This window comes from Sinohyriopsis cumingii, chromosome 6 (assembly GCF_028554795.1).
Source record: "Sinohyriopsis cumingii isolate HCF-2022 chromosome 6, ASM2855479v2, whole genome shotgun sequence".
Lineage (NCBI taxonomy): Eukaryota > Metazoa > Mollusca > Bivalvia > Unionida > Unionidae > Sinohyriopsis > Sinohyriopsis cumingii.
The window spans coordinates 60,948,905-60,961,650 of NC_142966.1; the positions used below are offsets into that span (position 1 = coordinate 60,948,905).

Genomic DNA, 12,746 nt, shown 5'->3' on the forward strand with positions numbered 1-12,746 from the left:
GGTTTCTCTTAGTAGCAGATAAAGGTGGAGGGTTAGGGACTGATACGTCAAGATGGCATATCATGCAGAGGTGATCTGATGCAAGGTCATACGATACCAGGGAGGACTGTAGAATGTTATCATCAGGTCTATGAAGAATCCAGTCTAAAATGTGATCATGTTTATGGGTGGGTTGGTTAACTGACTGTTTGAGGTTGAAAACATTAATGGAATCTATGAGTTTTGATGTATTTGAGTTTCCGGGACAGTCAAAGTGAAAGTTGAAATCTCCAAGAATAATCACGTTGCCACCTATCGAATTTCTATAGTCCAGGAGATTCGGAAACTGCTCCAAAAAGAGAGAGTCAACCAGCTTGTTTTTTCTGCTAGGAGGAAGGCGGTATAGGCAGAAAAAATGGAGTGACCTTTGCTCCAGTGTGAGTGTTGTTTGGACTAGTTCAAACGATGTGTGGTCGAAATTGAATGTTGTGGTGTAGTTAAGACGTTTTATCATGGAGTTCTTAGTGATGACAGCAATTCCACCTCCGCGAGAATTATGGGGGAACGACTTGATGGAGTAACCAGTGGGTGTTAGATCCGCACACTTGGGCTCATCGCCTGATGTTTTTATTCATGTTTCTGTCAAGAATAATATGTCAACATTTTCGTCGTTGATAAAATTAACTATTTTTGTGCGCTTTTCCGGTTGTCCTACTGACTGGGCATTGAATAATGCAGTGCGCAGAGGTATTTCTTGGATAGTTGACATAAAGGTTGACGAATTAATTGGGATTTGAATTAGGTTATCTGAATTAACCTGTTAAATGGTTGTGCCGAAATAAGGGAGATAACTGGAATTCTTCTTCCTGTTCTACGCCGGCCAGCTTTGAAACAACATTTCTTTTTTCGCTTCTGTTTACATTTAGGTAATGATGAATGTAGTCCCAGTTCGTTTAGTCTAGAGCACAATGTAGTGTGGAGAGGCAAGGAGTGAACATTTAAAGCAATTAATGAGGGTCCATCGTAGCATAAACGGGTTGACATGCGAGTATCACGTGATGGCGGTTTGTTCAAAAACAGTGGAGCAAGACAGCTGAGAAAAAGTCTAATTATTCTCGTTTCCAAAACAAGGAGATGAAGAAACATATACGAATTTAACAGCCAATGCATAATGAACACAATAACGAAGATGAACAGCTGCCTCAAGCCGGTTAAGCGATAGCGGCCATCTTGCTTCCAAATACGTATCTGATTTTGAAAAGTTCCTTGCAACAGATAAGAAAGTTTCCCTTTGCCAGAATTATTTTGTATTTTAACGTCCTAAAACCTTTGCTAATTTAAATGTAGGAGTTTCAAGTGTATAAGTTTTGAAATAACCGATTATATTGACCCAATACTTTTGATTCCGTTTTGTTCCTGGTTCGTTTCGACCTGAGTCATACATATTGTTGTGTGACGAATGTCATTGTATTGTAAGTTAGATTTCAAAAACGTCAACCCATTTACTGGTTTCAATATGAATGAAATACTTCCACATTTTAATCTTATTTTTCCCGTGTAATCGTTACACTACAGAATCTTTTTTTAAGAGTAAGTAGAAATTTCGTTTTCGAGAAATCCTCAACAGTCCGGTTGTAAAACTGTTTTCCTTCTTTAATCTGCATAAAGTTTTTGTCTGTTTGAAGATTTCTTTGAAAATAGTATGCACGATGTGTTCATTTTTACTTTTAACTTTCTCAACCCAAGCGTATTTTCAAAAATAAAACAACACGAAATGCATATACTACACTCCAGGTATAGTTGTATACATCATTATATTACTCATCAGCAGCTTGCATGATAATAATATCTACTGCAACTGTTCATTCAAGTGACTAACCATGACTCTCTTGTTTAGGAAAGTTATTGTTTGAATTGCGTGTGTGCAGTTAATCATTCTTTCAATCGAGGGCATTTTGCTTTATTTGTTTCCTGTTAATTTTTTTTCCAAGACTGATTGATTATTGTGTTTATTGATATAATCGTTTAAAACGGCATAATCATATACATAACATATTTTGTCATTATAAAAGCTAACAGAATAACCATATAAAAGAGGTACTTTAATTTTCAGAAATTTGAAACGTTTCTTGAGTTTATTAGAAACGTATGAATTATCTCCAATTTATGTTACATTTTGCCATTCCTATGGCTTACTTCCCATGGCTTCCTATGGTTGACTTCGATAACTTCATTCTTGTGGTTGATTCCCGTGGTTGAATCAGTGACTTCTTATGTGCCGTTTTAATTATCTCTTGATACCGAAATTGTTGCATTTATGTCAAAATAATTAAATATTTATATCATCTATGATAACTGATAAATTCATTCTAACGTATCTTTGTTCCATTATTTATGTTGCTTAAGAAAATTCATAATAAGTTGAGATCATTGCTCTAGCTCCGCTTCTTAGGTAGAAGATAGGATTAATTTAAATTTAAAGTTTTCACGAAATGTTCCCACACTCTTACACGAGATGGTAATGATATCGCCCCTACACGAGATGGTAATGATATCACCTCTACATGAGATGGTTATGATATCACCCCTACACGAGATGGTAATGATATCACCTCTATACGAGATGGTAATGGTATCACCCCTACACGAGATAGTAATGATCGTACTCTCCTATACATAACCAGAAGAAACAAATAAATTCGAGCAGCTGGAGTTCTGATAGTCTATTTCTCTGAACACTATCATTTATTTGACAAGTTCCAGTTGTGCTAGCATCCTAATATTCGATATACTATAAATCCATTGGCAGTATTAGATAGGAATGCTTCCCAGTATACGTGATCGACTGTCCATCATGAAAGATATATGAAGTATGTTTTGTACATGTGCGTGAACAAATCTAGTATGGAACATTATTATACTTTTCTTTTCATGTCACCCATATAGCGAAATATGTCCACACACACACACACAGTCTCTCTCTCTCTCTCAAACTCTCTTGAGCAAATCATTTTTCAAACCAGGAAACTGAATCACATCCCAAGGCTAGAATATATCAATAACACAATGGGATGGAGCGATTATACAATCGTCATTGAAGATAACCTTTCAACTAATCGCTGATAGACAACTAAACAAAATATTGCTACTACTACTACAACTACTACTATTACTACTACCGATAATGATAATAATAATAATTGTGATGCATTTAAAGAGCTGATAGGTTCGATAATAGCTATTTGTATTATAGTGTGTGTGTGTGTGTGTGTGTGTGTGTGTGTTAATTAGTCACCGGTTCAAGTAATATAACAGCAGAGAGGTAGATAGTGAGCTTCGACTCTGTTATAACTCTGTTTCATGATACCACACTTGATCAAGATAGCTATTTGCTTGTTTTATATATATATATATATATATATATATATATATATATATATATATATATATATATATATATATATATATATATATATATATATAATGTATGTATTTTAAAGGCAAACTGAATGGAATCCCTGAAATTGACTCTATAAACCATTATTTAGAATGACGTCCTCTGATTCAGTTAATTGCAGACAACCCTTGAAATTTTCTCTATAAACCATAATTTGGAATGACGTCCTCTGATTCAGTTAATTGTAGACAACCAAAATACTCTTAAAACTACCTTAGATTATAGTGGATCAATTCTTCTTACTGAGATGCAAGACCCCTTCACACCCGCACCCCCCAAAAAACCAACCCAGTATGCTCTCTCTCTCTCTCTGAACGATCCCGCTAAGGACATAATTATTTAGTAAGGAAATGAATGAGTATAAGATTATATTACCACAGTGGTAGAGTATTGTCTTTTTAAAAACCAGTTTCAATTAGAGATCATGTTTGTTCATCTTTACTTCGCTTAGTCATGCACTACATATTTAATCATAGCATATTCAATACATCGGCTGTCACGTCTAAGTACACGACAAAGTTTACAATACTATTGTTCATTGAAGATGATAAACTTTGTTCTGCAACAGATTATTATTCTTGTACTTGATTCTTTGTGTGTTAAAGGTCACGTGGAGGATCCCATTTGGAAGAGTCTATCATTTGGGAATGTACATATTTTACTTAGTTTAATAATACGATTCAGTGATTTCTTTATCAACTTGCATAATCAAGTGACATTAATTAGGAAATAATTAATTCAGTTAAGTAGTTGTGAAATTAATCTGTTTTTCATGCATTAGCAAATACAAGAACTAACTGTTTGCAGTCTTAAATGAAAACAGTAGATTCATCTACTAACCCATGACCTCATCATCATCATCATCATCGTCATCATTTTGTGATCAGATAGTAAGTAATAATTGTGGTAGATCATAATCGACTGGTTACATTTTCAGTTTAATCTGAGCAACGCAGAAAGACGAACAAACAAAATAAGAAAATTATATTTCTGGATAGTGTTTTGGATTACAATATGAGTTTACACAATTTGTGGAATATTTTCATTTGCCTCCTCATATTATCAGGAGCAGAAGGTAAAATATGAACCAAAGATATTGAATTCATTACAAATGTATCATTCTGATTCTCGAATTGGTTTCTGTGCCAGCATATATTATCGAATAGAGAAACTTTTCATTTGAACTTACCGTTTACTGTTCCTCATTATATATCGTGCAACAGGTTAAACTGTATTCTTGCTTTTCAGAAAACTGGAACCTCTGTAGAGGCGGTTGAAGAATTATTGGAGGTGGAGTAGAGGCTATTAAGTTGAACGGATGTAGGCCAAAACATGTGTAGAGGCTTGGGGTGGGGTGGGGTGGGGGTGAGTGCAATGCAATGAACTGAGATCATGGCTTTGCTTGATAACGTTGGGCTTTTCTCCTTTATATATTTTGCCTTTTTATGGATCTTGTTAAACACTTATGCTCACGTGATACAATTATATCGGTATTATTAATTAAAACTATTAGACTGAAAAAATTGAATATAAATTTTATTATAGAAACATACGTTGCTATTGTCCAAAGATCAAATAAAAAACAAATTATAGTGTGTGTGTGTGTGTGCGTACGCGCGTAATAAATAGGGAAAACAGTTAAAACTCTGTCTATTTTGAGTATAATTATCTCTCATGTTTGATTTTCCTATTCTTTGTGCAAACTCAGAGTGTGTAACGGAACACACTATTAAAATACATGCAGCTGCATATGTATTCCTTTGGTCCCCATAAATTTATTTCGTGTACGCCATTGCATACTTGAGTGTTCTGTGTATGAAGTTAACATTATACAGCAGACGGAGGGCGAATTAGTATCACTGGATCATACAGAATGATGTGCGTTAACCTGAACAAGATGAAGCATAATTATTTATGGAAAAAGTGATTTTAAGCAGCTTAGAAATCTACTATCATCAAATAAACGCATCCTCTCTCTCTCTCTCTCTTTTCTCTGTCTGTCTGTCTGTCTCTCTCTCTTTTCTCTGTCTGTCTGTCTCTCTCTTTTCTCTGTCTGTCTGTCTGTCTGTCTCTCTCTCTCTCTCTCTATATATATATATATAAAGAGAGAGAGAGAGAGAGAGAGAGAGAGAGAGAGAGGGAGAAAGTGTGTGTATTTGTTTTATTATGCAATTGATTATTTTTTTAATTTATTTGAGAATCTTGGCCCTTGGTTTTTCTTTGTATCCATAATTACCAGATTTGTTTTACCTGCAGGAAGAACTCTTTCTGGGGATGACACAGACATAATGGATGCAACAGCTGGAGCAAAATTCATCATAAGAACGTGGTCGTTGATTGGTGCTAATCTGTCCGTCAGTCTTAAAGTTGGCAACATTACTCGAGTGAGTGGGTTCTTCAGTGGACTTGAAGATAGAAAAACAACAGTCCAGCTCGGTTCATTAGTTCTGAAATACAACTTTACCTCAAAAGAAGTTTCTTTAATGTTTGAAAATATAAACAGGAAAGATGAGGGTCTGTACAAATTGGAAGAACACTTCCACAGAACTGAAGTGGGATCATCGACTGATTTTGAAAGGAAATATGGTACATGGAGTTTTCAATTAAACGTCATTGGTACGTATGCTAAGCCAATTAACATTTATTTATTGTCCGATTTCACAACGATAACGTAAATTATACCGAGCTTGATACCGCCATTGCTAAAATATTCATACATTGGACCTGCTGAAAACTAAAATGCAAACCCTATGTACAAACACTAAAACACATCATATGCTACGACTTATTCATATTAACTAACAAATTAAATTACGATAAAGAATTATGCTAAAAATGATCTTACCAAAACATTTTTCAGGCAGAACAGGAACTCAAGAGTAGTGGCCCTTGATATGCAAAAATGAATATCTTCACACAATCATTGATATGTGTGTGTGTGTGTGTGTGTGTGTGTGTGTGTGTGTGAGAGAGAGAGAGAGAGAGAGAGAGATTAGGATTTTTTTTTAACGCAGCTTTAGCAATTTTTCAGTCATATCACAATCATTGATGAAGCAAATTTATTTAAGAAATACTTTTAAGAACAATCCTTTCAAATCGTCGAGTCAACTACCCTTCCAAAATATGTCAAATAATTAATACCATACTTTGATGTTTTCACAACTGGGCAGTTCTATTGTATTTATATACAAAAAGGAGTAAAGAATTTGTTTAATAGTATACTCTCTTTTAAATAAGTTGGAAATTTCGTATTTATGATCTTAAAAAAAAACTTTATTGGAACTGATCTTAGCTGCCCTATATTTAGAGATGATATATTTAGTTTAGCTTGCAAATTTTCATATGAACTTGCATATTCATCGTAAATGAACCTAAGTGGTCTCTCCCGGATTAGCTCAATTTTTCTGGGGAGTATTTTGATCAGTATATGATAAAGTATTGTCCGCTGCTTAATTATAAAGACCACAATCTGCTAATATATATATATATATATATATATATATATATATATATATATATATATATATATATATATTAATTTGAACCATCTTGAGATTCGATCTTTCTTAATCTCCTTTACATACATCATGAAAGGTGCTGACTATTGCACCAAGTCTTTAAACTGTGTTTCCTATATGATAACGTTCTGTAAGTCTCATAGCATTTTTCGATAACGGATCTTTTCCGATAGCAGCAAGTTATTTAAACTGGTAAACTTTAAATAGCCGTTGAAAGATCAGTTCATTTTGCTACGTTGTAATTATTCTCAAGTCTTCAACTTTCTTAAAAAGGCCGATAAGCAGGTATAAAAAACATTGACCAAATGACAGAAAATGACTCTTTCTAGGAATTTGGAAGTTGTTGGAAGAACACAGCCCTTACATCCTATAGTTGCTATTGTCAAGAGTACTATTCATTTTATATAATGCAACCATTGTACTATCTTGAGTGTATATTGAAAAACAGCGGAAATTGTACTTATGTATGTGCCGAGGAATATACGAAACTGAAGTAGGTTTTGCTAGTTCTAATAATTTCCTCAACATGCCAGCAGTACTGGTGACCTTTGTAAACCAAGTTTGTGTATTTGTCGAGACCCAAATTGTTCAACGACTGGGAGAAAAGTAAACTTATTTTGAGAGAAAGAGATTGATATCTAATAATGAGATTTTATAAGAGTAGTTTGTTTAACCCCTATAAAAGAACTTGGACACATTCCCGTTATGTATACAAAATAAACAGAATGGAATCATATGATAAGGAATGGGTCAATATTATTTAAACCAATTTCTGATTAGTATTAACGATATAAAATAAATTGTATCATGTTTCTTTATTAGAATCCAGTTCTTGGTTAATTTCTTCAGAAGACTTGTTCCAAATACCACAGTTACAATGAAAATAAATACTCCACTCTCAATCTTCTGATGAAATCAGAAAGTTTTGCCATCTCAGACACAGTGGATATAAACCCAACTTATTCTTATTCAGTTTGCGGCGGTGAATTCCCCTCGCACTCTTTCAACTCCCTGAACTTACCAGCGAAAAGTAAAAATGGAAGTGCACCATTTCACACTTTTTTTCATTCTTCCTCTTTTTAATTTTTTATCTTTCTCCTCTGTATTACCCAGAATATGTAAAGCTTCTTTAAAAAAAATCATTTTCCATTGGTTAATTGTTATATTCCTCTAATTGTTCTTTTAATCTCAGTGGCTCTTTCCTCGTGTCTTTATGAGATAATATGCCTAGTATTTATTTTAATTCGTCCGATTTACTCTTACTCAGAACGAGATGAAGCCAGCCGAGGTAACGTTGGAGATAACATCGTCATGGATTTTGAGAAAGTATCAGAGATATCCACTTTATATCACTATGAACAGACAGTTGCATACTTGGCTGGATATGAGTGTGCTGTGAGGACAAATACACAACTTTATGGTCGACTTAATTGTACCAACGACAATTTCAATAAGAAGAACATGATTATTATACAGAACGTGACACAGAGGGATGCTGGACTCTACAAAGTGGTCCATCACACTAAAGAGAGTAGTCGTCGTTTTCTTGAGATTAAAGGTACTTCAACAATTTAAAAAGAAACTAAACAAATTCTTGTATAAAACAAATCTCTCCGAAATCGGAACATAAACATTTGAGGACTGACTCTAAACATCCCAATTTAGATCACTCTTGCTTATAAACAGTGCAATACCATCTGCTAAAAGAATTTGCAATATTAAAGTCGAATATGCATATGTTTGTTAAAACATCCGATATCTTATTTCAATAACATTCAAAAGATAATGTCTCGAGAGTTTTGGTACTGTCGACTTTATGACAAAATATAAAGGCTTTACAAAACAGGATGAAACTCACCTATTGACATTTATCTGAAGGTGGATACGAGTGGCGTCCCTTTGTAGAAGGTATAACTCGGTGGAAATATAATACATTGTCGTCATTAAGGTGTTAATTGAGATTCATCATTCAAGTTGTTTAAGCACAAAAAGCAAGACTTCAGTCTAATTTATAGTAGGCATAAACATTTACATAACATATCTAACATAAGCTATTTCTGTCTTTTATTGTCAAAATGTCTTCCAAACGGAGATCATTACTCAGGATGACCTGGAAGCTTCTGGAGCTCTCCGCTGCGTGCAAAAACATTATTTGTAAAAGCGGGCAAAATGTGAATTGGTTTATTATCAACATCATGTTACAGATAAGTAAAAAGGATACGTTTATTTATTTATAGATCGACCCACTTTTGCCATTATTGGAGAAAATGTGAGGATTGGATGGTTTTACAAGGAACAAGGACAGAGCCGTACACTACGGATTTTACACCCAAATAAGGAAGTCATGATGATCTTGCATCCTAACAACAGTCTACGAATTAAGAGTAATTTCCAGCAACGTGTATCAGACTTTGGGAATATACCAAATTATGTATCATTTGCTTTGCTGAAAGTAAAGCATTCAGACTCGGGCTTCTATACCATTGAAACACTTCATGGAAATATTTTGACCGGTCGAAAAGAGCTGATTGTACAAAGTAAGAAGGAGTAAGGAATTTTATTAGCAAATAAGGGTAGATATATTTGATATAATTCACTTAACGATATACACAAACTTTTCTGAAGAATAAATTGTTAGCACAAGTTGAAATATATACGCCTATTTCATATTTTTTTCTTGCCTGTGTTAACGAGGCAAATATTGATGGTATAGGAATGATAATTTCATAAAATGCCTTTTAAATACCTCCATCTGCTCCTAAGTCTTTGAAATGTAATACCTTTGTAAATTTCAGCGAATAACTAAAATCCAAGGCGAGTTACCTAGAATTCCAAACATTTCTTTTTGTACCCCTCGCTTAAGGCGAAATACAAAATTGAGAGTGTCCAAATAAAGTATGAACTAACGTTTACTGCACAGGTCAAAATGACGTGATCGTGAAAATATATTATACCACTGCGAAATATGGAAAATATGGGCAGTCGTGATATTATCGCAGCAATATGAAGCATGGGCAAGACTGACGTCCGATGGCGCAAATAGAATGGGTCAGACTATGACCAGTAGTCTCAGGGTCAATACAAATAGCATAGAAAGGAATATTAAGTCCAACGGCTATCCCGTCTCAATAAGATACGTCCCATTTTACAAGTCTGTCAAAATACTAAATTGGGGAAAAAATACAACTGAAGAAGGCGGGTTTTGGTAGAAATCCAAGAGCTTCAGAGCCAATAAGCCAAGAGGAAGAAAATTAGGTCTTATTTCCGCCGGCTAAGTGAGGTGTCACACAATAGATGTTTTGCAATGTTTCCCGTTCTGAGGAAAGTTTGATTTATAGTAGTGATATAAGTCTTATAGTTAAGGCCGTATTATCCAGTAGGCACAGTATGCAATGTGCCTAGTAACACAGTAAGCAATGTGCCTAGTAGCACAGTATACAATGACTTTCAGTTTATAACGGTAGTTTCAAGCAGCGTAGGTTAACGAATACAATTTATAACATGCTTGCGCCTTCTTTCACAAAGAAAACCAAACAACAACAGAAAATGTTTCTTATATCCTATATACCCTGTCATGAATACCAAGTGGTGTGCGTCTTTTATCCATTAACTGATGGAATGGTCATTATGCCAAGTTGTTGTTGTTGTTGCTGTGGGGTTTAACGCCATATTTCAGCACACGATAGGCCATGCATGGCGGCCAATATTAATGGTGGAGGAAGAATCCGGGAAAACCCCGGGAAGAACCACCGACCCACGAGAAGCTACTGGCAAGCTTTCTCACATACTCACGTTAGCCGAATCTTAGATTCGAACCCACGCAGACAGAGGTGAGATGGCAGTGATCCGTAACGGAGAGCACTTTAGACCACTCGGCCACTCGGGGCCCGCATTATGCCAGGACCATGATTTTCAACTTCCTAAGCACAAATCATAACTTTTATATCTTAACGAATATTTACTAAGTTTCTCACGTCATCAGTAATATCATATGTTGTTCAATGTACAAGCGGAATGATAGAGCTATTATCGATAGAGCCAAGTGCTCGTCTATTGATACCTTCCTACCTGAGCACATGATAATATGTGAAACTCTTTGAGATGACCCTTTTATTTGCTCTGGGGCTGTGATTTTTAAAAATAATATTATTTACTTTTTAATAATCAATTTATATTAGGTTATTTTTTTAAGGTAAAAGAAGGTACCAAATAAAATCTCAGGAACCACTCCCCGAAAATTAAACTCTTAATCACTTATAGCGTTGCACATGATGTCAGAAGGAAATATGCTACTATATCACAACCTTATGTCTCTATTTTCTTTCAGTAATTAAAGCAATATACTTGAAAATATGAAAGATGTATGTGTAAAGAAGAGATGTTATTCGAATCAACTTGAGAAAGAGAAAAGAATGAGAAATATCCTATCTTCGTTAGCTTTCTATCTCAAGATCTCTGTCAAACTTCTTTATTACTCTACCGGCTGGGGTAATCTGAACACATGGATTTACCGTGGAGATATTTTGGAGGACCATAGAATCCTAAAAGTACGAGAATCACATTTTAAAATATGTTCAAAAGACACATTTTCTTGCATGCAATTATAATTGATTGAATTGTATATCACTGTATTTTTATATTATGTATTACTTTCGTTTATATATCCACATATACTGATATCACAAGAGCTACTAATTTTGTTACAACAGTAAATATAGGTTCCACTCTGACTCCGTCACCTAACGTTTCAACCAAAGGATACTCTTGTCAACCAGTTACAGTATCATTTTTAAATACAGTGAGGCCAAATGATTATATATTCTAATTCTCGCCTAAAGTTTTTTTTTTCTTAAGCATTAATGCTATTTTCATGTTGTGTATAAAAAAGATTAGTGACGCTTGATTGAGTTATAAAACACAAAATGAAATAATACCGAAAACCATCAATACACAGGCGGAATTGTAGAGCTATCAGCGCTAAATCTAAGCGCTTCGTCTATTGAAACCATTCTACCTAGCACAGGATAACCTGTGAACCTCTTAGAGGCGATCCTTTAATTTTTCCAATCAGCATAAAGTGAACTTGACCCACAAAATAGAGTGTATATGCATTGTTGTTTTTTTGTTTGTTTTTTTGTTTACTAACAACCACCCCTTCTAGGTTGCACTAAGCCCACTTCCAAGGCTTCAACAAACCTAGATCCATCAATTAAGAACATTAAGTCCTGAAAGTGAAGTGGGTTCTCTGGGAGGCGGAGTATAATTTCCTGTCGTTATACTGACCCACGACTATTACATCATTTGAAAAACACCATCTTCGTTTCCATGTGTTTTGAACATTTGTGGGCGAAAGCTTTCAAGAGTACCGATTTTTAAAGAAATGAACAAGTGAACAAATGAATGGCTGCTTCTTTGCTTTAACAATGTTTCATAATTATGAGTGTTTTTAGAAGAAAAAAGTACTAACTACGAATGACTTTATAAACCCAATTTTAGCACAAGATGCATGAAAATATCAATGAAGGGTGACTGGTAGATTGTATCTGAGTTCAAATATACAAATTTAAAAACAAAATCGTAATGCCCACAGTAGAGTTTAATATACGTCAACGTATTCACGAATACGCCTTTACTGATATTAAATAAAATATTAAGATAAAGATAACATATTAAAATACAAACGACTCAGAGATGTTTGTGTAATAATTGAGTTTTCATGTACGTCAGTTTATTCCATGTTAAATAAAATGTAATGTTGCAACATATCTCACCATAATAGGATATACTTTTGA

At 34.5% G+C, this 12,746-nt stretch overlaps 1 protein-coding gene across 1 annotated transcript; it reads left to right on the forward strand.

Annotated features, from left to right (window-relative positions):
• The first annotated feature begins 4,359 nt into the window (after nucleotides 1–4,359).
• Nucleotides 4,360–9,508, forward strand: LOC149797056 (uncharacterized). Its single transcript, XM_089960331.1, has 4 exons — nucleotides 4,360–4,511; nucleotides 5,693–6,052; nucleotides 8,222–8,512; nucleotides 9,192–9,508. Exons 1-4 carry the CDS (start codon nucleotides 4,451–4,453, stop codon nucleotides 9,503–9,505), a joined length of 1,026 nt encoding a protein of 341 aa, XP_089816457.1. The 5' UTR covers nucleotides 4,360–4,450; the 3' UTR covers nucleotides 9,506–9,508.
• Nucleotides 9,509–12,746: the final 3,238 nt, after the last annotated feature.